Source organism: Drosophila ananassae, chromosome XL (assembly GCF_017639315.1).
Source record: "Drosophila ananassae strain 14024-0371.13 chromosome XL, ASM1763931v2, whole genome shotgun sequence".
Taxonomy (NCBI): domain Eukaryota; kingdom Metazoa; phylum Arthropoda; class Insecta; order Diptera; family Drosophilidae; genus Drosophila; species Drosophila ananassae.
Genome location: NC_057931.1, coordinates 13,299,149 through 13,324,307, shown reverse-complemented (window position 1 = coordinate 13,324,307; position 25,159 = coordinate 13,299,149). Strand labels below are relative to the sequence as shown.

Sequence of the window (25,159 nt, the reverse complement as noted above, 5' to 3'; positions counted from 1 at the left end):
GCCGTTAGCGGATGCTATTTTTAATTTCCGAGGTCCTTAAATTTTGAATTTCCTAAACATTTCGCTTCTTATTTCGATTTTGAGGTCTCTGCCAGAGAATAAAAATAAAAAAAAAACATATTTTTTTAAAGAATTTATTTATCAAAAATATATCTACAGATCCACCAATTTTTTTTCATTTTCTTTTTTTTTTTTATAAAAAATATTTAACAAAAATCAATAATTATAGTTAAGAACTCAAGGAACGAACATATCTTCCAGAATTTTCATCCACAATCAGCGTCAAATCTCCGTTTTTGGGATCCACCCAGGCGGCGGGGAATAGCTTATCCACCTCGACGAACACGTCCTTGAAAGATTTTTGGAATAAATAATTATTTATATTTGAAAATACATATGTTTATCCTTCATCATCAACTCACCTCGACCACTTTCGCTTTTTCAGCACCCGTGACCACAAAGGCCACATGCCGGGCGTTGTTGATCAGCGGCAGGGTGAAGGTAATCCGCTCCGGAGGAGGCTTGGGGGAGTTTCGGATTGGGATCACCAGTCGATGGATCTGCTGCAGGGACTCGGGCTGCTCCGGGAACAGGGAGCACGTGTGACCGTCGGGTCCCATGCCCAAGAGCAGCAGATCGAACTGTGGAAGCGAGCCCGCTATCGGGACCTCGGTCCGGATCTTCACCTCATAGTTGCTCGCGCAGCTCTCCAGGTCTAACGAGGTGTCCGCCTTCACGAACTGCTCGTCTCGAATGCGCGGAAGCTCGGTTTTCCAGTGTTTCCTGTAAGCGTGGAAGGTGTTGTCTTCACTGTTTTCCGGGACATGTCGCTCGTCGCAAAAGTAGAACAGCCAGCGGTTGGTGTCCACATCGGCCTCAATCAGCGCCTTCGTCAGCAGCTTGACCATCGAGCCACCTGTTGATAGAGGTGACATACTTGACATCTGGCCTTGGACTTGCGCCTTCGCCGGCAAGGTCACCCCAAGTAGGGCTCACCTTTCCGCGGATTCTTACCCGAAAGCCCGACATGGAACTGTTCTTGCCTGGTAAACGCCTCCTTGGCCAGGCGCTTTACAAGCTCGCCCAGGCCCTGCACCAAATCTATCTCCGAGTCGACCGAGATCACCTTCAACGTACTCTTTCGCTTGGACATGTTTAATTAAAAATGAGTTTTGATAACGAAAGTCGGCCTGCCTTCGATTTCTGCAAACTATCGATTACCGCGAGCCGGGAATTCGAAGTGGGGCTCGCAACTTTAAATATTACAATATTATTTTTAAATGGAACTCTATTGAAATAAATGGGGAATCGTTTTAAGATTACTTTAAGAGAATGTAGGTTCTGCTTAACATTAAGCCTATTTTGTTGCCAAATTTGTTAACCGATTGTGAATATTTTAACGATATTTAAGGTACGCGATATTTAAGACTGTAATTAGTTATTTATATATATTATAATAAAGAACATGTGTAATAAAGTATAATAGTATAATAAAGTTTATAATCCTTTACCGATAACGCAAAATAAATTGAATTTAGAAAATAATTTTCCCAAGTTCCATCACTAGTATCACTAGTATCGATAGTTGGCCATAACTCCCACCACAAGACAATAAAAAATAAATTTCACGAAATTGCGTTGCTTTGTGTCGAAATTTGAAACAAGAGTTTGGCGTAAAATCTCCCTTTATTCCAGCCAAAACTACAACTGAATCGTAGATTTAGAACACAAGAAGGCATAGCAATCCCCGAGACGTGTGTCGGAGGAGGCGGGCGTCGACTTGTTAGCAGTATTCAGTGGAAATTCGACAGAGAGTCGTCAGTGTGTCACACTCGGCATAGCAGCAACAACAATCGAGAGGAGCGGAACAACAACTAAAAAATAAAAAACGTGCTGAGCCAAGCGGTATTTGTTACCAAGCGGATTCTCAATTCATTAAGGATGCCTAGGCGCGGCGGAGGCGGTGGCCAGCGTTACAACAACAATAATGCTGGAAATGGCGGCAGCGGCGGCAGTGGTAGTGGCGGCGGATCGCGTTACTCTGCCCTAAAAGACTATGATGGTAAGTAAATGGGAGCTACAGCTTACAGTGATCAGTGATGGACGAATGAACCAATCATCCTTCAGATCTGGAGGACCATCAACGCCGCAAGGACCGTAACAAGCGGCGGGTCAGCTTCAAGCCCTCGCAGTTTCCCAACAACAAGAAGGATGTTAAGCTGCGCCTCGAGGACTTCCGTCGCTGGGACGATGATGACGATATGAATGAAATGACCACCAATGCGAAGGTATGCCTCCATCTATCTCTTTAGACCAAGTCCACCTACTTATTGAAACTAACTTCTAGGAGCGACCCACATCCCGTCGCCGAGGATCACCGATTCCACGTGGAAAGTTCGGAAAGCTAGTCCCGAATAGCTATGGCTGGTATCAAGTGACTGTAAGTCAAAAAGGCCTTCTTTCTATGCTTTTTGTTTATATTTTTTTTATAATCCTACTCTAGTCTCGGGTGAGACCCAAAAATAGTTAAGAATCTCTCTAGAGCTACTATTATTTTTACCCAGTGTGTGTTTATATGGAGTGCTATTGCTAGTGCGTGCCATATAGATAGATCTATATGGACCAGATTTATGGACGGAGCGCACTATTTTTGGGGCCTCCATTAAGGCCTTATCACACGCTATGCTTTATGGTGTTTGTAGTCTGGTGGTTAGTTAGACTTTGGATAAGGTCACTGTAACACTCAAGTCCACTTCCACAGACTACATAGTCCATGGCCTATGCGACACTGGGCAGTGACAGTGTCCTTTTATTCGCCTCCACTTGTTGTGCTCTGTTGGGCCTCTGACTGACGTCCCGCCCTCAATCGCTGGTGTTTATTAATTAATTCTCTCTCGTAAAAATCGTAAGGCAAACAAGTACATTTTGTGTTACGTGGCGGGGGAGGAGGAGAGCAAAAACAATTACAATTGCAATTGCAATTGCCCAGCCAGCGAGCGGGCAAATAAATATTTATGGTTGGCTTAACTCTCTGTAGCTGTGTAGTCAGCCAAAATAAAAAACCAGGCTCGGAGGCCGCGAGGAGAGGCTTTTTGGTCCTCCAGCCACCAGCCACCCGCCACTCGCGATGGGCAATCCCCGGCAGCGCTATCTCTCGGCGGGGTCGTAAACGGCCGAACGTTGATGGCCCAGTTAGCGGCTAATAGAACCGCCTCCTTTGGCGGCCCATCATTTCGCCAACGACCGACGGACTCTCAAGACTCTGTGCTCGTGTTCCGCTGTCGCCGAATCTCAAGAGGGGCCACCGCCACCGCCGCCGCTGCCGTCGCCGTCGCGCACATTTAGGGCCACACACTTATCAGCCGTAAACGCAGCCGTAGTCATTCCCGTAACCGTTGCCGGAGCGATTAGATGTGCGATTAGAGGGCCGCTAATTTCTTGGCCAGAAGAAAGCAGCTGCAAACGGACAACGGACAGTCATGGCCACTTTAGGCGCCTGGGATTACACCATTTTGGCGGTGGTGCTGGCCATTTCGGTGGCCATCGGCCTGTACTATCGCTTCGCGGGCAGCCGGCAGAGCACCACCACCGAGTACCTGCTGGCGGGCCGCTCCATGGGCATCACCCCGGTGGCCTTCAGCCTGATGACCAGCTTCATGTCCGCCATCACCCTGCTGGGCGTGTCGATGGAGATCTATCAGTACGGCACCATGTTCGTCATCATCAACGTCTCCTACATCGTGTCCACGCCGATAGCCGCCCACCTCATCCTTCCGGTCTTCTACCGTCTGAAGACGGCCAGCGTGTACGAGTACCTGGAGATTCGGTTCGGATACGGAACCCGACTGGCCGCCTCGCTCAGCTTCACGCTGCAGATGGTGCTCTACATGGGCATCGTGGTGTACGCCCCGGCCCTGGCCCTGGAGGCGGTCACCGGCCTGAACCAGATCTTCTCCATCGTGATCGTGGGCGTGGTGTGCACCTTCTATGCGACGCTGGGCGGGATGAAGGCCGTCCTCATCACCGACATCTACCAGTCGCTGCTCATGTTCGTCGCCATCTTCAGTGTGATCATCTGCGCGTGGGTGAAGGCGGGCAGCCTGGGCGAGATCTGGCGCGTGGCCCAGGAGAACGGCCGGATCGACATCACCAACTTCAGTGTGGATCCGACGACGCGGCACACGTGGTTCACCCAGATCCTCGGCGGCAGTGCCACCTACCTGGCCATCTATGGCGTGAATCAGACCCAGGTGCAGCGGCTGCTGGCGGTGCGGAGTCTGGGCGCCGCCAAGGCGGCCCTGTGGTGGTGCCTGCCCATCCTGTGCCTGCTGAGCGTGAGCACCTGCTTCTCGGGGCTGTGCATCTACTGGTACTACCGCACCTGCGACCCGCTGCTGGAGGGGCGGGTCAACTCCCGCGACCAGGTCATGCCGCTCTTCGTGGTGGACACCATGGGCGAGTACACCGGCCTCTCCGGGCTCTTCGTGTCGGGCATCTTCTGCGCCAGCCTCTCCACGATCAGCTCGATCATCAGCTCCCTGGCCGCCGTCACCCTGGAGGACTACCTCAAGCCCCTGATGCACTTCGTGGCGAAGCGGTCGCTCTCCGACCAGCAGACCCTCTGGTACTCCAAGCTGCTGTCCATCTTCTACGGCGCCCTCTGCATCGGTATGGCCTTCATGGCCGGCTCCATTGGCGGTCTGCTGCAGGCGGCGCTCTCCATCTTCGGGATTGTGGGCGGGCCGCTGCTGGGACTCTTCACCCTCGGCATGTACGTCACCTCGGCCAATGGCAAGGGGGCCACGGCCGGACTGGTCATCTCGCTGGCGTTCTGCTTCTGGATAGGATTCGGGCAGCCGAAGCCGCCGCTGGTCGGCCTGGACATGTCCACGGAGGGATGCCCTGTCAACAGGAGCTACGCTCGGGATATCTTCCTTAAGGCGAAGGCCTCGGGCGAGGAGGACTCTGCGGACGATCACTACTTCTACCTGTACCGGATTAGCTACATGTGGTATGCCGCTCTGGGCTTCGTGGTGACCTTCTTCGGGGGCTGGCTCCTCTCCTGGCTGTGCGCCCTGCTCGGCTGGGACAGCAACCGGAGGATCTACCAGGACGCGGACTGCACCCTCATCAAGCACGACCTGTTCGTGCCGCCGCTGGCGAAGCGCCTGCAGAGGCGGCAGGTGCCACGTCTGGTGGTCACCGGCACCAGTTCGGAGATTGGTGGCGTCTCGGTGGATGCGCCCTCGGCTCTGCCGCGACTCGACGAGATCGAGTGGGAGAAGCACAAGGATGTGGCCTAACGAAGCTCTAAACGGGATCGGGTTACAGGGAGGGAGGAAGGGCACCTATCCTGGAGGTAGTTGTAAGCTGTTCCCTTTTCGTGTCACATTTTATTCGCTGAACTTTGACCCTAACATTCGAACTCAATAAACAATAGCTCTTAAAATCAACAAATAGGCGCTGATGGTGGTCTCTAGTGGTGGTAGACGGGAGCCGGCTCCTTCTCCCTCTCCTTCCTCTTCTCCTCCTCGGCGGCCTCGTAGTAGTTGCGGCCCTGGGAGAGGTGCCAGAGGGCCAGGAGACGGGTCAGCTCCTTGTAGGTGAGAGTGCGTAGATCGCGTCGTTCGGCCGTCTTCACTCCGGCCGCCTCCAGCTCCTTCACAAAGGTTTCGAACTGATCCGGCTGCACCTCTCCATCGGTCTCCTTCTTCGGCGGGATCCGTCCCACGAACTGGGACTCCGGGGGAGACGGGGTCTGCTCCTTGCGTGGGTGATGGCCCAGCTCTTCCACGGATGCCAGGGCGACCAGGTCCAGGTCTTCGTTCGTCATCGGCAGCGAGTGGCAGCCGGAGGTGGCGCACAGGATGGCCAGAAGAGCCAGGAGGTGGACTCTGCCCGGAACTAGGTTCTTCATGGTGGCGTCTGGTTGCGCGAAGCTTTGCTTTGGCACTGATCTCTGATTACTGATCACTGGCACTGGCTTTCGTGGTCTGGACTCGGGGGCGCTCCAATTTATCTGTCTGCCCTTCCAGTGCGTTCTCTCGATCGGCCTTCTGTTTTCTGCCAGAGATGCGTCCTTGGCCATTTTCCAGCTGGCTGAGTTTTCAGTTTTTTTTATAGCTTCGCAGAGAATATATATTTTTGATCAGGATTATTATTTCTTAGCAATAGAAACCGCATTTTATCTCAAAAGAGTTGTTTTTTATCTTTTATATTTATATTTAATAATTAAATTAATGTCAGAATGGTTATTATTACTAGATATTTTAAGATCTATGTTATATGTATTTCACAAAAAAGCCCAATATTCAGTATTCAAATTCTCAAGGTTTTTGTAATATTTTGTCTTCCGTAAATATTCAAAACTAAATTAATGGCACTCAAGTACATTAAATTTTAATGATTATTTCACTCTATTGTTTAAATTAATTCACACTGCTCTGGTTTCATTGGCTTTTATTAAAAAACATTTAAACATTTAACATTTAAAAATGAAATGAAATCTCAAAAAAACGGTCAACTATAGCCGATATTGCTATAATTTCTATAATATATTGAGAACAATATTTTTGCCGTACTATATCTGTAGTATATTTATAAAATATATAAATGAAAGGCATAAATATGAATTGAAACTATTTAAAAAGATATCTGGCTATTTTTTAAAGATAATTGACTAAATTTTGAAGTTATTTGTTGAGATTTTTGGAGTAAAGCAATACTTTTCCCTAGTTTTTTTTACCCAAGTTGATGAAAATAGTTCTAAAATTGTATTTAATTATTTATTTAATTTAATATTAATTTCCTTAAAGCTATAAATTGTGAAAATGTTCCACAATAATTAAGAATAGATAGAAAAGAAGCAATATTTATAAATAATTAGGAGAAAAATACTTGTTTTTAAAAGTTTACAAAATGGTTATCGTAGTAGGAATTGGGTTTAGTTTAGATTTCACTGTAAATGTGTTCTTTTAAACTTTATTCCGACATTTCAATATTTAAATATTAGATATTTTTTTTAGCCGCTTTATAGCCATAAAGCCAGCAGCACTGTCAAGGGGCGCTGTTGATTGAAGAGTCGCTGGTTGGTAGGGTCGTTCAAATTATTTTATCTGCATATGCATTCCATGACAGAAACGAGCGAACATCGACGACCCCTCCGAGGCCGGGTCCCGCCCGGACATGTGTTCTTTAATTGCTTCGGTTTTGGCGCAGTCAGTGCCTGGTTGAGTGTCTGTTTCTGGTCTGGATCTGGGTCTGCACTGGGTCTGGACTGGGGGGAATGGATTTGTCCGCCTCCGATTGAATTTATCTGCGCAGTTTGGTTCTCTTCTAATTTTTTATTCCGAATCTGGCATATTTGACGATCTAATCTTATCGGTGGAAGAGGGTCATGGAATGGTTCTTTCTTCACTCTGGCTGATACACCTCCCCTCGATGTATTCCGGAGTGTCCCATTTGAAGGCATATCCCAGGGGGCCTATTACGAGTATATATCCCAAACTTTTTGGTGACCTAACTCGTGTTGCCTGTTTCGAGGCGCTGAATGAAAAGCTTTTAGTTTTTATTAAGCATTAGAGGGGCATTGAAGTGCCAGCCAGCCCATACATTATGGCAGTGATGTTACGGAGAACCCTGGGAGAAGCCAGTTACGACATTGATAATTGCAATTCGGAATTGGGAATTCGCAACCTGCCCGCCGGGCATGCTCATTTGCATTCTCCAAATGGATACCACAGCTGGAAAACCGCATTGGACCGAGCTAGATACTGCCGTACTATGTCTATGGTGAACAGTATTATATATTTGCGGCTCGATATTGTATATGGAGGGGCCAGAAACGCTGGAAGCCTGGCCAGAACCGAGTGAGTGATCGCCGATGACGGCTAACACGTGCCGTGAGTAACACTTCTGTCGAAAAACAAACCGTAACAGACTGGTTAGAGTGGCCACCAGACTGGGGGCTGACTGACTCATGGGAGTGGTTAGGAGACTGCATGGTGCGGGGGCATAGGAACCACCACCCTCCCACCACCTGCCGATGATCCCCCTTTTGATTTTCGTTTATTGGTTGGCGGGTTATGGGTTATGGGTTCTGGGCTATGGGTTATGGGCTGTGGCTTCTGTGTTCTATGTGGCTTTTGTGGGCATTGCATCGCCTGATGTCATCGGCCACCAATGCGTCGGATTGTGGCTCTTATCTCGCTTGCCAATTGAACTGGCAGGTGCTTCCTGCCCTCTCGCTCTGCCCGCTGCCGCCCTGCCTGGCTATTGTCTCGCTTGCACTCGCAAACAGCCTGCTACAGTGGTAATTGGATAAGCGGAACTTTGCCAAAACTAAAAAAAGATAAAATCTAGGGCTATTAACTATTTATTTATGGCTTCTCATGAAAATATTTTATGAGAGTTTTCAATATTCTATTATAAATTGGTTTTAAAATGGGTGCTTAATAGTTTTTATCACTGTTTTGGAGTCTATTAATTCTAAAAAACTATAAAGATTAATTAACGATAAAGAAACTAAGAAGTATTTTTTATACTTTATTATAAAATGTTATTTTCTATCAAAAATGAGTGATTTTTTAGTCATTTTTCACTGATTGTAACTTTAATAAATAAAATAAAAAGCCCAAGTTTAGAAAATAATTAAATAATATAGTTACTTTATACAAGGTTATATTATTTAAGCTCCTTTATCATTAAATAATTAAAAGCCTAAAAAAACTAGAACTGTATAGGGTTTAGAACTACATATATTTCTGAAACAATAATACCCGGTACTTGTAGAATAAAAAGGAACTATATTGGAGACTATTAGATACCAAATGTTTCTATTTCAAATACCAAACTGCTCAGCCAAGTTAGATCAACAAATGAGTAATGTATATAAAGAATCAAGTACCGGGTATCATGTAGTCTGGAAACCATCCTTTCTTCTTCCCTTAATCTTCATAGAAAACGGAAGCAAAGTTGTACAATTTTTGACACATTCCCCAAGTGACTCACTTCACTTCACAAAATAAGATAAAAGGAGGGAAATACAAAAAAAATACTGAAGATTACAGTCTGGAGATGAATAGAACCACAATTTGAATGAGATTTAAAAAAAATATGTAACTTTGGAATAATAACCGACTGGTAGTTCCCATTCAAGTTTTCATTCAGAATGTGAATTATTTATATTTTAGAGAGCAGAACACACTGCCTTGTTGGGGATCGAGGTGAGAAATACTTTGTTAATTTGCACAATTGATTTAACAATTAAAAAATATCCAAGCACAACAGAAAACCCACTGAGAACTACTAAGATATATATATATATATATATTTACAATCCGGTCGGGGAATCGGGGAGAATCCAGAAATCGGTGCAAGATCTAGCGATTCAACAGTTTTATTATGAAATTACAATTAATAATTATTCGTTAACAGCTTAACTCGATTCATATTCAATATTCACATTGTCTATATAGACTATATAGACTATATAGACTATATATAGTCTATGTAGACTCTATATATAGTATATATGGTATGTACACTCCAGTCTCCAGTTCGCACTCTTCGCACTCTTATTTTTTTTAAATTTCTGTTTCTGTTTCGGTTTCTGTATTATTTTCGAGTAAACACACATGGCATTGAAATCGTTTCAACAAAAAGTTTAAAAAAAAATATTCATTATACGAGCGATGGATGGGATGTTATTTAAAAAAAAATAAAAAATAAAAAATAATAAGAAATTATTAAATTGAAGTGATGATGGAGAATCCTAGTCCTGGTCATTGTTGGTGGTGCTGCTGCTGGTCACCGTCTTGGTGGTTGTGGTGGTGGTGCGGGTCAAAGTGAAGACTCCGGTGCTGCCCACCTCGTCCAGGGGCTGGGCGATGATGGTGGATGTGGTGCTCTGCGGAAGATATAGGATTATATAGTGGCCAGTCAAGGACATTGGTGGCGGTCAGATGCGTTACGCACGCCGTTCTTGGTCTCCTCGGGACTCCACGATCGCTTGTCGTCCAGATCCTTTGAGCAACAGCCTCCCATTCTGTTTTTTTTTGTTTTTCGATAGTCCTTGTTTGATTAGAAATTATTCGATAATCCCTGGGATTATCTAGGGTTATTGGGGCTTTTGTTATTGTTCTATTTTGTTACTCCGGCTTGGGAAGTCCGTGGGCGAGTCGCGCGCTTGTCACTTGTTCACTGAAACTCTGGCCCAACCCAGCCCAGTCCAATCCAATCCAACCCACCGGTCCCCGACACCGACACCGACGCCAACGTCGACGCCAGCAGTGACTGCGACTGCGACGGCGACTGCGACTGCGACTGGAGTCGTCATAGCTCCATATCAATTCTAGAAATATGTCTCAGCGAGCTCGTATTTTGTATTGTGCGGAATACAATGTATAAAAAAAAGGTATATACCTATGTACATATTATATATCTCCTCCTACACACCACACTCTTACTCTCTTTTATTTTTTTCACTTTTTTGTGCTCTGATATCGTTGATTTCTGTGTACTGTGGACTGTGTGTGAAAACGAACCAAACGCTCGAATTCCATCAGCACTCCCACTTCCCCAAGCCCCAAGCCCCAAATCCCACCCACCCACACACTGCCCCCCATGGGAGGTGTAGGAGTCACTTCCCGAGAATGCCCCCGATTCCTCCTGAATACAGTCATCTTTATTTATTTTTTTTTTTTGTTTAAATAGCCTAGCCAGGTGGCCTTGACGGTCGTCTTAACGGTTTCCAAACGTAACCCTCTATTTCAGGGTTGCCATTGTTGTCTGAGGCTCGAAACGCATTCCACATTCCGATGCATCCAACAAAGGATGGCTAACATTTAATCGAAATTCTGTTTGAATCGCAATTGTTTATAGTTTTTATGGTCAGGGGGTGCTTATATGCAATGTAAGCATCGTTTTGGCAGTGGTATTGGAGGTCTGAGATTCTACTTTAAATATAAAATAGAGGTCTATTGGAATTATGGATCTAAAATAACACAATATACAATTTTCTTTACTTTTTTAGCTTTAAAAGTGTATAGAACTAGAAGCTACTATGAAAAAGACTAGAAGATGTGGGTTATCGATAAATATCGATTATATTACATTTTAAACAAATTTACATTTTTTAAAACATAATTTATTTGGGTTATGATTTAAAGATGAAAAGTTAAACCCTTTCTCCCTTTATCTGTCTAAAATTCGAGGTTTAAACTTAAAATATATGTTTATTGTGGAACTATGGATCCAGTATGATCCCATATAATATTTTCATCTAAAAAATAGTTCCAAAAGTCTTTACTTTAAAACTAGAAACTAAACTAAACTAGAGGCATCTATTACGAATAATGCCTAAAAAATATAGATCATCGTCAAATATCGATAATATCGTTTTAATAACGTAATAATATGTTTTTTAGCTATAAAAATTTATAGAACTAAAAGAAAAAAATATTACAAAAATAAAAGGTATCGATAAATATCGATTGTAACTAAAAACAGGATTTATTTGGTTTATAATTAAACTTTTAAATAAAAATCACCTGCTAATCTTCATCCTTGTATCTTACTAAAATTCTATAGATAATCGATAAATATCGATAATATAATCTGTTATATATAATTAATATAATATATTAATTATATATATTATATATATATATTTAATATATATTATATTATATATATATAATATAATTAATATAAACTGTTAAATGAAACACATCTGCAAATCTTTCTCAATATTCTTGTGAAAACATTTCCCTATCACAAGCTTATAAAAAGAAAATCATAAAAAATGGTTAAAAGATAATGTTTTAGCCATAAATCTGTTTATCATTTATCGCTTTATTGAGACATTAGAAATACCCAAATTATTTGGTGACAAAAAAGCAAACAACCGTTCTGGTTCATGCAGAAAATTTTTAGATTAAATCCCGAATGAGTAATGCCCAGATAATGAATTAAAAAACAAAAGTGCAAGAGCTAATGAGCAATTAACCAACGGAACTAATTAGTTTATATTCAAAAAAAAAATAAAGATTATTATCCGTAGGATCTTGAGGGGGTTTGTTTTTAATCTTTCGGAAAGAAAAGGACCTGGTAAATGGGTCAATTGTGGGACAATCTGGGGTTAAAAACCAGCAGCGACTGATATGGCGGGGCTTTCTGGGTTTTCGGACAAAGAGACAAAAATAACGAAACGGCTAATGCCCATAATAAATATATTTATCGCATTAATGCGCAATGAATGAGTGGGTGGTTTGGACGGACTGACATGCGGCTGTTTTCAGACTTATCTTGTTGATACGAATATGAGTGTGAATATGAGTATGAGTGCGAGTGTGAATGTGAATAGTGGAGCAAGCTTAGTGATCATTCACACGATTATTATTTGAATATGCATGTGGGATGGGAGGTGGAATAAGGCTTCCAAGATGGAAGCAGACAGACTGTACCCTAAACTGATCTGATTAATTGAATTAATCTCCACTGATTCCACTGTGTACTACTCCCTATATATACACTGCGAGTCATCAGATTAGCGACCCCCTTTTGGTTTTACTTTATTGCATCTATCTCTGTTTCTATTGCACGCAACTTCAAAATTTTTGTTGTTGCTTTTAAAATGCACAAATTGTCGCTTTCTGACAGAAATACCGTTAGGTGAGAGAATCCGTTATCTATTTTTTCTTCTTTTGTTTTACTTTCTCTGCAAAAGCTTGCACTGATTTTGCGTCATCAGATTAGCGCCTGTAAATTCAAATTTAGTTATCTCGCGTAATTTTTGACGTACAGTTGTGAAATTTTTTGTGCTGATTAATTGAATAATTGTTTATAAACTGAGAATCAAAATGGGTAAAGGAACTGTCCTATCTTTAGAAGAAAAGTCTAAGATCGAAGCCTTTAGTGAAAGTGGCTTATCTTTACATAAAATTGCTGAAAAAATGGGAAGGCATAGAAAAACTATAGCCAGTTTTCTTAAAAATAAACAAGGCTATGGTAAAAATATGAAAGGCGGTAACAACAGAGTTATTTCCGAAGCAGACATTCGGTCTATAGTTAGACATGCGTCTAATTCACACGACTCTTCTACAAAAATTAAAGAAAAAAGCGGTGTGGAAGCTAGCAAGTCTACGGTATTACGAGTCATAAAAAAAGCAGAACACTTGAAAAGACTAAAACTAAAAAAAAAACCACAACTAAATAAGTTACGAAAGGAAATGCGCCTAAATTTTGCTCGCTCGCATATGACATGGTCGAAGGAGTGGCGCTTTGTAGTCTTTTCCGATGAAAAGAAATTTAATTTAGAAGGCCCTGACGGCTATAATTATTATTTCCACGACATGCGTAAAGAAGAGCATATTTTAGATCGTTTACATAGCCGGGTAGGTGGCGTAATGGTATGGGGAGCCATATCCTATTATGGCACCTATGAGTTACAATTTCTCACCCCGAAAATGAACGCCATGGCGTATAATAATCTTTTAAAAACGGCTTTCCCACATTTCCAAAATTGTTTTGGAAATCTTAAATGGCGTTTTCAACACGACAACGCTCCAATCCACACTGCCCGATCTGTAAAATCGTGGATACAGGGCCAAAACGTTGATGTCCTGGCGTGGCCGCCGTACTCTCCGGACTTAAATATAATAGAGAACGTGTGGGGATGGCTCTCGAGAAAAGTTTACGAGTCTGGAAAGCAGTATAGTACAAAATTGGAGCTCATCGACGGGATTAAAGAAGCTTGGTCTTCCATATCATTACAATACATTGAGAAATTGTACGAGTCACTTCCTAGCAGGATCTGTGAGGTCCTGGAAAATGGGAGCGGGACCACCCATTATTAATTTGATTAAAAAATAAGTAAATAATAAGATTAAGCATAAAACACTACTAGTTGTTAAGCATTAAGTGAAAATTCATTAAATTTAAGCAGGGGGCGCTAATCTGATGAAGCAAAATTAAATTCATATATTTGGTATACATTTTCTTTTCAAATAAATAAAATATTATTGTTATACTTATCATTATGTACCTTATCTTATTTTGAAGAATATTATTAAAAGTATCGTCAAAAAAAAGTTTTATGGCTTAGCCTTGATAGTTTGGATAATATTGGACATTACCCGAGAATGATCAGGGGGCGCTAATCTGATGACGCGCAGTGTATATATATCTGTATCTGACCGATTAGATACCAACGAATAATAATAGCCGTTGATATTGGTATCTGACCTTCATGGAGTGAGATCTTACGGCATATCACCTCCGCCCCAACCATCATCATCATCATCATCGCCTCTGTTTGCCGTACACTCACTCGTAATTAAATCACTGACAGTTCCAGACCGATAAGAGAGTGCCTCGCCTGGAACAAAAAAAATCTAATTAGAGGTGACGACGAGTGGTCCCTGTCTCCCAAGAGCCACGGCATGCAAATGGGGGGGACCTAAATACTCGTATCGTAATTGGCGGGAATACAGGCGAGTAAACAGGGCCAATTATCGATAAGTGGCGGGGAGACACGCCTACACCGCCCAGGCTAGTGATTGCAGTTATCGAATTTATAATTTAAGAATGAAAATGATTGAAACCTATCTAATATATCGTAATTTTATCGATTTCTATGCGGTCTTAAACGATTAAAATTTATATCTTGTTTTTGCTATCGACTACTTAACTTTAATCGATCAAATGATCGATAAATATAACAATTCCAGATAATCCACATCTACTATAGTACAGTTCATCGATTTTTTAATTGAAATCTGTATAAAATCTGCTTTTTATCGATTATTAGAATAAAATATATCGAATATATCGTTGTTTTTTCGATTGCGTTTGATTGGCATTAAGCGATCAAAAAATTTTTATATAGCGAAATCAGGAGATAGACATAGTTATAGTTTATCGTTTGTATTATCGATAAATAAAACAATTCCAAAGTCATTTCAAATAAATTATATTGAAATATATCGCTTTTTTCCTTCAAATGCGATAAAATTATTGAAAAATATGGAAATTGTAGAATTGAATCATTTTAATTTATTGATTAAAATGCATATAATGTAATTTTTTATCGATTGAAATTAGATTGAAATATATCGTTATTTTTCGATTCATATTTTCAAGGAGCAATAAAGTTATCGATAAATATCGAAAAATTAATCATCAGATATTAAAAATTCTATTTAGTAAAATGTATAAAATAAATTTTTTATTATTGATTACTAATTTTCCTAAACAGATCTTTACAGATTGTCTAGATTAGTTTGAAAATATCGATAAATATCGAAATTGTAGTTCATCCTACGTATATTTTAGCTTATTCTACCGAAGAAATCTAGAAGAGTTTTAATCTTAAATGAGTCATAATTTGGCAATAAAAAAAAGAAACAATAGTAGGTCTAATAATACTGCCTGATATTTGTTGTGTGGGGAAGTACTTGTACAAGCTTTCTTTGGAGCTCCAGGGTCGGAAACTATCTTTCCGCTAACACTTCTTACAATGTGAAGTGGCAGAAAAGCCAATACAGAAAGTGGAGCAGAGCCAGAACCCGGCGAGCAAACAAAGCTCCACCCTCGCCACGCCGCTTGTGTGACATAATTTTAAAGCCAACTATCCGCGTCTATCAGCGGTGTCTCATACAATATTTGCCTCCATATAATTGCAGATACACAATGGACAGATTTACGACAAGGAGACACTCCTCCGGGCTCTACTGGCCGCCTTGTCGCCGCACGTCTTCATCCCGCAATACTGGCGGGCGGAGCGCAGCTGCGTCATCTTCTTCACGGACGACTTCGAGACCGCCGAGCGCATCCAGCAACTGGGCCGTCATGCCCAGCTACCGGACGGTTTCCGTTTGATGCCCCGCGTCCGCAGCGGCATACCAATGGTGGCCATCGACGACGCCGTCAAGGAGAAGATGAAAGTGACTATGGCGAAGCGCTACAATGTGGCCACCAAGGCCCTGGATCTCTCCCGTTTCCATGCCGATCCCGACTTGAAGCTCACCTTTTGTCCGCTCTTCCGCTCCAATGTCATGAGCGCCGTCCTCGACATTATCTGCGAGAACATACCCGATCTGGAGGCCATTAATCTCAACGAGAACGGCATGTCCGGCATGGAGGCGTTCAAGGGTGTCGAGAAGCGTCTGCCCAATCTGAAGATCCTCTATCTAGGCGACAACAAGGTGGGTTTTGGAGGTCACTTGGTCATCCTACACGGTACTAATCAGTTTGTATTCCTTTTCAGATCATTTCGTTGGCCCATCTGCTCGTCTTCCGCAATCTTCCGATCGTGGAGCTGGTGCTGAAGAACAATCCGTGCCGCAATCGCTACAAGGAGTCGTCCCAGTTTATCAGGTATACTATAGTGTGATTATCCTTGGCGTTCTCCCTTTTCTGCAGGATGTGCTGCCTGCTACCAAAAAAGACATAAAAACATAAAAAACTTACAAATTCGACGTGGGAGTCGCCGCGTCGGGAGTCACACAGGAAATAGGATTAGCATTTTGTCCATTATTCCGTTGTCTCTCCATTTGATTATTTCTTTTGTTTATCTTATTTCTGACGAGGATGCACTGCCGAGTTAGGAAGTTCGTGGATCCAGGATGTGTTCCTTGTTTGTAATTTTTTTTTTAGAAAAATAAGGATGGCCTGGAAAGCCTCCGGAAAAGAAAGGCAGTTGAGCAGGCAAAGGCGCTTGTGGAGAATTGATTTCGAAACTGCCGGAAGGACAAGGCAGATGTATCAGTGGCACAGGGCTATTGAGAGAGGCATTCAAAAAGAGGATGTTTATCCCAAAAGAAATAACGAAAAAAACTAAAAAATTATGCCAAAAAAAGAAAAAAAAAGAAATGTTGAAAAAAAAGAACTATATCCTGACCCCAGGCCAAGGTTGCTGGCCACAAAATGGCCAAGAACTAACACCAAACACACTACACAACAGCCACACAAGAAACGTAACCCCACCTATATCCCCTCGCCTTTCCGACGGACATGCAACATGCCCCGAAATTAAAGCAACAGCAACCCCACAGCGGCAGCAGATGGACTCAGAAGAGTCTCTCTCTTAGAGATCCAAAAATTATAACTTACAAAAAAAAAAAGAAACCACCCACTTTACCACCCAACTACCGTCCATCGTGCACCGGGCGCCCACCCAGCTTCCCCCACCCCGCACCCCAACATACTGAGGGGCGCACGCACGCCCGGCCGCAAGGTCGTGGTGTTGTTGTTGCGCTGCCGCTTGTTGCAACAGCGGCGGCTGCCTGGAAGAGTCGGCGCCGGTGGCAGCGTTGGCGGTGGCGGTGGCGGTGTCTCTTAGGAGGACACCGGGTGGTGTCAGGTGCCCAGCGCTTCGACGAAGAACCTTCGCCCTTCCAGTGGAGGGCGAGGGTGGGACGACAGACTGACGGACTAGGTGACGAAATACTCGTATTACTGGCGCCGGTGGCCAGATACGTTACGAAAAAAACTAATAATCACTGCGCTGGGTTGCTAATCCACAATATGGTGGAATTTTTGTAGAATTTTGTTTTCGGGCTTGTGTTCCGGCGGAAAGTGCGATACCAGTGACGAACGCAACACACACACTACACTGCAAAAAAAAAAACAAGACAAAGCCAGGCAGCCAAGTATGAAGCTTGGGGTCACATTTGAAGAAAAAAAATCATAAAAAAAGAAATGAAAAAATCAATAAAAAAATGAAAAAAATAATAAATAAAAAAAGGAGAAAAAAAGATTAAGAAAAGATGCCTAGAGCACAATGTCGAACTCAAATGGCTTTCTTCCACTGACTTTCCAATCCCAAGACCATAAAAAAGGCCAAAGAGCCTTTAAACCAAGCTCCTCTGCCTCTTCAGCTGCCCCCAGAGCTCCTGAAAGCTATTGCGAGCCAGTCGAGTAAATCGAAATATATAAAAAAAGATATATCATGGGAATGATACCTGACATATCTGCCACTCAACAACTCTGGCTGGGCATGCCCACTTGTAACCCATTTAATTTTTTTATTTTACGCTATTTAACTCGCATATCCTATCATCGTCAATGCCAACAATCAATTTCGGCCGATTATCCCAACTCCGAACCACTATTTACAGCGAGGTCCGTCGCAAGTTCCCCAAACTGCTCAAGTTGGTAAGTGAGATGATCCTCGGCAAAGGACATCCTTCTTTACAGATCTTTCTCTTCTTAATAAGCAGCGCTATGGGAAGTACCTGGGGGTAGCATCTATGATCTATGCTATCTGATGAGTTACTTTGTTTGTCTTTTTTGATATTTTATTGGGTTTATTGAAGGAGGAGTTGTTTGTCAGGGAATTGTCAGGGACTAGTCTTGAATTTTTAGTTCTTTTTGGGAGGATTGGGTATCAGCATTTCAGAACAGATTTTTAGCTCTTTAAAGAACTCTACAGGTGTGACAGTGCCGGTGACAGTCTTATACGAGCAGTACCGGTTATAATATAGTATTGAATTTGTACTTCTTTTGATTAGGGGCTTAGAATCATGGGCCTTATGTGCTCTAGACTTTCATCTTTTTTTTCAGGAAGTCTAGGAACAGTACCGGTTATCATACAGTCCAGAAACTAATCTGTAAACTTATTACTTAATACTTTGAAGCAATCTATAATGTAAAGTTGTTTTTTGGGGGGCTTGGTATAAGTAGTGGCCATCATAAGCTCTTGATTTTGAGCTTTTTTCCAGGACCTCTGCGGGTGTAGCAATTCCAGGTAACCTATAGTCCACAAACTAGTCTGCAAGATTTAGATTTTTTTGGTCGGAACTCTGAGAGCAGTACCGGGTATCCTACAGTCTAGGAACTAATCTTTCAACTAGGAACTCCATCATACAGTCTGATTTATCGTTAACTCCAAGCCCTTTAGTTGGGTTTAAACAAAAAAGTTTCTAGCATAGTACTCTGTACATTTCCCATGGCTGCTTTAAAAGTTTTCCTCGACTTTTCGAAACCAAACCCGAAACACATAACCTACATTGTATCCCTCGAACAACTAGGATGGGGAGGCTTTGGCGCCGCAAGTGAATTTTGATTCGGAATCGGGTAGAATTCCCGACACAAAGGCTTCGTTTCTGTGCGACAATGCCGGCGCCGATGTGGTGCGTCAGTTCTTGGACCAGTACTTCCGTATCTTCGACTCTGACAACCGTCAGGCCCTGCTGGAGGCCTACCACGAGCACGCCATGCTCTCGATAACCATGCCATCGGCCAGCCAGGCCGGAAGGTGAGTAAATAGGAGGATGTTATAGAATAGATGTCTTATTTAGTTTTTTTTTCCCATCGACTAGCCGCTTGACCAACTTCTGGAAGTTCAATCGCAATCTTCGTCGCTTGGTGAACAACGACCGTGATGACCATCGCACCCGTTTGATTAAGAACGGCCGTCTAGCTTGTGTTTCCACTTTGGACGAGTGGCCGAGGACGCTCCATGAGCGTCGCACTTTCACCGTCGACTTGACTATTTTTAATGTGAGTATAGGGCTGTGGTTTGAAGAAGAGTTAACTTAACTTTGTTGGTAATCCCTTTCCACAGTCCTCCATGATGGTGTTCACAGTTACCGGTCTCTTCAAAGAATTCAACGGCGAGTCCAGCACTCCCGCCTCAATGCAGTCCTACGATCTGCGCCACTTCGCCCGCACCTTTGTGGTGGTGCCCCAGAACACCGGCTACTGTATCCGCAACGAGACCATCTTTTTGACCAACGCCACCCATGAACAGACGCGCGAATTCAAGCGCTCTCAGCACCAGCCGGCTCCCGGAGCCGTTGCCTCGACCAGTGCCGCCGCATCGACCAGCTCCATGCAGAGCTCCATGCCGAGCATATCTTCCAGCAGCTTGCAGAACCGTCTCAATCAGGGCCAGGCCCCCGGTCAGGTTGTGGCCATTCTTCCGCCCGGCCCCAGTGCTGTGGCCAGCGGCAGTGCCGCCATGGGAGCAGCCGGACTGCCGCAGGACGATGCCACCAAAATGCAAATGGTTCAGGCCATGAGTGCGCAAAGCCAGATGAATTTAGACTGGAGCCGAAAGTACGTCAGAAGCCCTATATTTCTTAATAAGACAAGACTAATCTTTGGTTTGCTTTACAGATGCCTTGAGGAAACAAATTGGGACTTTAACCACGCCGCTTTTGTGTTCGAGAAACTTTTCAAGGAAAACAAAATACCGCCAGAGGCCTTTGTCAAGTAAATTCACAAAAAACTTACAACCACAACACACAACAACAGTACGAACAGTGGCCGAATTACACAACAATTCAACACAAACAAAAACACACACCACACACACACACACACACAATAAAACAGGGAAAACGATATGGAAAACTGGGGACAACACCACCATACCACCATACCACCACACAATTTTGGATTAGCACAATAGCCTAGCCCTAAAGAGTCAATTTGTTTCCGTATCTCAAGACAGTCCTTAGATTAGGAATTAATTTGTTATTATTTTTTTTCTTTAGTTTTACCATCGTAACCGATTATTTGTTTTTTTTCCCATCTTGGAAATACTAAAATGGGGCCGTGCTGAGCCTTCAGATAGGTTAATTTATTTCTCCTTAAATATCCGCGCGCTCAGATCTGGTTTTGTGGCGCGGAGGCATCCTTGTTGGAACCATCCCCCCTCTAGTTTAAATTGTTCTAGTTGTGCTAAGAGAAAGAAACTTATATAAAATATAACACAAACCACTTCAAAATACTTAAGAACACTTAAGAGTTATATAAAATTAAACCAAAGCCACGGCAGGAGCTGAACAGGACTGAGCTCCACCGTCGCAAAACACACATAGAATTGTGTCCTGATCCCGATCCCAATCCCGATCCAGGACCCAAAAACCCTTTCCCCATATCCTGTAGCCATAAATTTTTGTATACAAAACTGCACCGATCCCCTCTCGCCAAAACACGAATAGGAAAAGCATTGTTTATAAGCAAATTCGAAAATTATGTATGTTTATTAATTTTGGACAAGCAATAAAAAAAATGACCACATTGTAAACTTTTATAGAGTCAGATATGGCGAGTTTGATCCACATCCTTAATAGCACAATGATTAACATTTACAGTTCGTGCTTAGTCCATAAGTCCAATTGAGTTTAAGAACATATGGTGTATAGGAATTATATATATACGTATATATATTATATATACTTGCATATACCCATTAGACGCTAAGTGTGTGCGTCCCTGAATGTGTGCATAATTAAGTTACGTTTAAGTCTAAAATAAATTTAACAGAATCAATTGTGCAACAAATGGCTTTTATTTATTATTTGTTTTTTCAAAGGATCTGAATGGCATCTGGTGTCCTCTCAGGAGGAACCTGCGAAGGAGTATAAGACTCTAAAATGTATGCTACACTTTCGTATTCTAACAGCGCCATCTAGGGGCTATATACATAGTTTTGACATCCTGCGTTCGTACTGTGTAATTTTACACGGGAGTATGTAGGAAAAGTAGAACGTTTTATCTACATTACACTGGCAATATTTAATAGGCGCCTTTTTAACAGGAAATAAGGGCCAACTGAGGGCATAAAAAAGGACTGGCAAGTAATCCACCAACATGGAAACTTTCATAGCAAATTTTAACCAATATCTCAGCTTTTTCTAAACCAATTTTTAAAAGGAATACCATTTATGAATCAGGGTTCAAATTCACTTCAATTTGCATAAAAAATCAAAGAAATAAATAAAAATAAAATGTTGGCCCCATTTTTGGAAAAAAATGTGATGGAAATTTGACAAATTTCGAAAAATTGTTTTTAAAAATAGTTGGCCAGGTTTTGATTGAATATCATTCTACTCTAAGTTCTTAACTTTGAAAGGTATGAAATTTGCCGATCGGAGAAGTATTAGCCAAGTTATGGATATTTCGGCAAAAAAAATTAGATTTGGATAGGTTGTGGAGGTTTTAGAAACAATTAAAATGTTAATCTCATTTTAGACAATATTTTGGATAGTGTTCATTTCTCATTTAATTAAAAAACGAGTCAGGACTTAGTCGGCTTCAATTTGTATCAAAATCTAAGTAACAACAATTTTATGAATTTTTCACTAAAAATCCTCATTTTTTGAATTTTTTACAAATAAATCAAACTTCGAAAATTGAAAATCGGGAAGGTTGTACCGATTGTACCGAGTATTACCCGAAATGTAGAACTTCTGCCTAAAAAAAAATTATGAAAAAATTGTATTAAAATTACACATATTTTAAATGAATTTTTTATTAAATTATTATTACAGATATATTTTCAAATAATACTTTAAATTAAAAACCAAGCCTAATAGATTTCATATGGCTTCTTGCTTATTTATTTTTAAAATTAATCCCTTCGCTGTCCTTTGAATAAAAAGGACAGTATTTCCTGGCCCGAGGTCGACTATTTGCCGAAAATCTTAAGCTATTCTCCCATGTCACCTCTTAGAGGAAATCCTAGGCCGCCAAAAGGGACAAAAAGAAAGAAGGAAACCAGTTCGGGGCTCCCTATCTGACCAGGTCCTGGCTATTCCATTATCCCCGCTGAGACAACAGCGCCCAACTGTTGAAGCTGTCTGGACGCAGGCCTATTGTGCGTGTGTTCCTTTCAGGACTTTCAGGGATTTCGGGACTCCTCGGACAACAAAGGAGTCAAATAACAAAAAGCTTTTCTAGTTTCGCAGCTTTCCGGATTTGGGCTGCAATTTTTGGGCCACAGCTGTCCGGCGGTTAAGTTTGTTGGGCGGCCGGTTGGGCGGCAGGACATTCAACAATTGTCCAGCAACTGGTCCTTGGTCCTTAGTCGTTGGTCCTCGGCCAGTGGTCACTCTCGACCAAAGGAGCGTGAGAAGCGGCTGCCGCCCAGCATCCCATGCCAAAATTCTGACCAGCTGTGGTCCACACAATCGACTCCGGATCAAAATTCAACTTTTGTTATTCAAAATCCAAATTAAGATTCTGGATTCTAGAAGAAAAGTACAATGGGACTGGGGATCTGGCTAGGATGCCCACATCTGCCAAGATTGGCCTGCGAGATGGTCAGAAACAAGTCTAGCTAGTTCTGGTCCTAACGGTCAACTGCAGGATGTCCAGCTGCCGGAATATTATATCCTCATAACCGAAGAGCTTTGAAATCTAATTTTAAATTTTCATTTTTTTTTTAAATAAATTTTTACTTACGTTTTAGCCTATAATTTAAGCTTTTTCATTGCCATTTTTGAATTGGGACTTCAATCTCCGTCTATCTGTAACAAAATAGGTATATTTTTCCAAATATATTTTATGAATTTTTGGAAAAAGTCCTTATAATGTCCCTTGGAAAATCCCCAGATTTTGAATAGGAATATTGGAACTCCAGATCCGAAATGTTTATCATTTAATGTTCAGAGAAGTTTAAATCGATGAAGTATTATGGCTATTTCGGCATGATTGGACAGAATATAATAGATTTTAGCCATGTATTCTATATTTATTAAATAAATATTTATAATATTATTATTATTAATTATAATTAGTTATTAGTCATTTTTCAACCGATCTGCAGAAGGTGTTTCATTTATGAATCAGAAATACAATTCCTTTCGATTTAAAACAAAATATGGAAAATAAAATAATGTATGGATTGTTTAAAAAAAAGCCTAATTAGTCCTAAAACTACCCCTTTAAAAATGTTCCTAAATTGAGTTGGATTTTTTATTATTTTTTTATTAATAAAAAATGTATATTATTACAAATATATACGAGTATATTATTATTAATTATACTCCAAGGATCTAAGATCTACGGGAAGTAATAACACTTCCCGATCGGATAATTATTACGTTATGGCCAAAAAATCATAAAAAATTGCCCAAAAATGTAGTAAGTAAAAAATTTAAATTACAAAATTTGTAAAAAAAAAAATGTAAAAGTAAACTGAAACGATTTGGGAAGAGTTGAAAGGCATTTGTTGAAGAATTTGTGCGACAATAAATTTTCTGGCTTTGCCGAAAACAAAAAATGTATCGAGAAATTTCGAAAGGATCCCAGTGGGGAGAGACTGTTAGGGAGAAGGAAGAGGAAGGGCCACAAGATATACGGGAATATGGGGACGAGGCGAGGTCCTGGCTCCGGGCCAGGACACATTGCATATTCATTGCCTGACAAGAGTCAATGATCGCACGGCTGCTGAAAACTGTTGAAAAATGAGAGGAACGTGAAATCGCAATCAAGCGCAAAGGATCAGAGCGAGGAGGGGGCTGATCGCCTAATCCGGCTGACGCAGGATCAGAGCACGCAGTAGTGCATTCACAAAAAATACAAAAAAAAAAGGATAAAGGACGGAACGGGACAGGACGGGACAGACCCAGGACAGGGTAGGGTAGGGTGTCTGGGCACGAGGATTCGCTCGTTCATTTGGAACATTTTCGGCAATTACCGAAAATAAAGAAGCGAATTAATGCCGAGTTGGTTTTTTGACTTGTATGTGTGTGTGCGGCAGGATCGGGGCAAAGGACACTTGGTCGCGAAAAAACATACACACACAAAAAACGCGAAGAGAGTTTGCACCTGTCCCAAAAAAAAAAAGAAAAAGTCACAGGACGACAGCCGGGCGCAACGAAATTAAGGATAAGCAGTGCACTGCATCGGGATCGAGGATAGCACGGGCTGTAAGGATCGTAAGGATCGCAAGGATCGCAGGGATCGACGGCTCGTGCCATTCAAAATTCCAGCTTAATTTCCCCGTCATTCTTATTTGCTTTTCGGCTTTTTGTGTGGCCAAAAAAAAAAGGGAATAGAAAGGATAATAACAAGGATAATAATAATAAGAGTAGTATAATATAAGATAAAGTATGAAAAAGAATATGAAATGCAACCCTCCTATCTATATGCATATGTGGGTGCCAGGCCTGCGATCTGCGATCAGCGATCCTTGATCCTCGATCCGCTATCCCCTGATCCTTTGATCCTTGATCCTTTGCGATACTTAAATTTGCCGTTAAAGCTTCGCGTGCCGCACTCATTGTTATGCATTTTAAATATGAATTTTAACGACCGGCAGACATGCAACGACCCTCGATTCCGATTCCTGCCACACCCCACACTCCTCCACGCTGCACCACGCAACAGGATCAGGCAGGAGCTTCGTTGGTGTCCGTCGAGG

At 42.1% G+C, this 25,159-nt stretch overlaps 5 protein-coding genes across 5 annotated transcripts; 2 read left to right on the top strand and 3 right to left on the bottom strand.

Annotated features, from left to right (window-relative positions):
• Positions 1 to 118: 118 nt before the first annotated feature.
• Positions 119 to 1,212, bottom strand: LOC6503134 (probable 6-phosphogluconolactonase). The gene is made up of 3 exons (XM_001963456.4): positions 1,015 to 1,212; positions 423 to 916; positions 119 to 349 (listed from the first exon to the last, which is right to left on the bottom strand). The coding sequence occupies exons 1-3, from the start codon at positions 1,151 to 1,153 to the stop codon at positions 230 to 232; spliced, it is 753 nt and encodes a 250-aa protein (XP_001963492.1). The 5' UTR covers positions 1,154 to 1,212; the 3' UTR covers positions 119 to 229.
• Positions 1,213 to 1,546: 334 nt separating this feature from the next.
• Positions 1,547 to 21,037, top strand: LOC6502974 (nuclear RNA export factor 1). The gene is made up of 10 exons (XM_001963451.4): positions 1,547 to 2,062; positions 2,128 to 2,288; positions 2,348 to 2,440; positions 15,684 to 16,205; positions 16,268 to 16,377; positions 18,120 to 18,156; positions 19,032 to 19,258; positions 19,323 to 19,503; positions 19,568 to 20,061; positions 20,122 to 21,037. The coding sequence occupies exons 1-10, from the start codon at positions 1,942 to 1,944 to the stop codon at positions 20,219 to 20,221; spliced, it is 2,046 nt and encodes a 681-aa protein (XP_001963487.2). The 5' UTR covers positions 1,547 to 1,941; the 3' UTR covers positions 20,222 to 21,037.
• LOC6502973 (putative sodium-dependent multivitamin transporter) lies at positions 3,155 to 5,453 on the top strand. Its single transcript, XM_001963454.4, has one exon. It carries the CDS (start codon positions 3,480 to 3,482, stop codon positions 5,301 to 5,303), a length of 1,824 nt encoding a protein of 607 aa, XP_001963490.1. The 5' UTR covers positions 3,155 to 3,479; the 3' UTR covers positions 5,304 to 5,453.
• LOC123257511 lies at positions 5,374 to 6,021 on the bottom strand. Its single transcript, XM_044716895.1, has one exon. The coding sequence runs from the start codon at positions 5,915 to 5,917 to the stop codon at positions 5,477 to 5,479; it is 441 nt and encodes a 146-aa protein (XP_044572830.1). The 5' UTR covers positions 5,918 to 6,021; the 3' UTR covers positions 5,374 to 5,476.
• Positions 9,382 to 10,235, bottom strand: LOC6503133. Its single transcript, XM_001963452.4, has 2 exons — positions 9,976 to 10,235; positions 9,382 to 9,907 (listed from the first exon to the last, which is right to left on the bottom strand). Exons 1-2 carry the CDS (start codon positions 10,042 to 10,044, stop codon positions 9,773 to 9,775), a joined length of 204 nt encoding a protein of 67 aa, XP_001963488.1. The 5' UTR covers positions 10,045 to 10,235; the 3' UTR covers positions 9,382 to 9,772.
• Positions 21,038 to 25,159: the final 4,122 nt, after the last annotated feature.

What these genes read in the sequence shown, in the direction of transcription:
- LOC6503134 (XM_001963456.4), bottom strand. Translation starts at nt 1,153, where the DNA reads ATGTCCAAGCGAAAGAGTACGTTGAAGGTGATCTCGGTCGACTCGGAG. An exon ending in GTTCCATGTCGGGCTTTCGG is followed by an intron (nt 917 to 1,014) that starts GTAAGAATCCGC and finishes CTCTATCAACAG; the next exon opens with GTGGCTCGATGGTCAAGCTG. An exon ending in AAAAAGCGAAAGTGGTCGAG is followed by an intron (nt 350 to 422) that starts GTGAGTTGATGA and finishes AAATCTTTCAAG; the next exon opens with GACGTGTTCGTCGAGGTGGA.
- LOC6502974 (XM_001963451.4), top strand. Translation starts at nt 1,942, where the DNA reads ATGCCTAGGCGCGGCGGAGGCGGTGGCCAGCGTTACAACAACAATAAT. An exon ending in ATGGCTGGTATCAAGTGACT is followed by an intron (nt 2,441 to 15,683) that starts GTAAGTCAAAAA and finishes ATATAATTGCAG; the next exon opens with ATACACAATGGACAGATTTA. An exon ending in GAGTCGTCCCAGTTTATCAG is followed by an intron (nt 16,378 to 18,119) that starts GTATACTATAGT and finishes CACTATTTACAG; the next exon opens with CGAGGTCCGTCGCAAGTTCC.
- LOC6502973 (XM_001963454.4), top strand. Translation starts at nt 3,480, where the DNA reads ATGGCCACTTTAGGCGCCTGGGATTACACCATTTTGGCGGTGGTGCTG.
- LOC123257511 (XM_044716895.1), bottom strand. Translation starts at nt 5,917, where the DNA reads ATGAAGAACCTAGTTCCGGGCAGAGTCCACCTCCTGGCTCTTCTGGCC.
- LOC6503133 (XM_001963452.4), bottom strand. Translation starts at nt 10,044, where the DNA reads ATGGGAGGCTGTTGCTCAAAGGATCTGGACGACAAGCGATCGTGGAGT. An exon ending in CCGAGGAGACCAAGAACGGC is followed by an intron (nt 9,908 to 9,975) that starts GTGCGTAACGCA and finishes TATCTTCCGCAG; the next exon opens with AGCACCACATCCACCATCAT.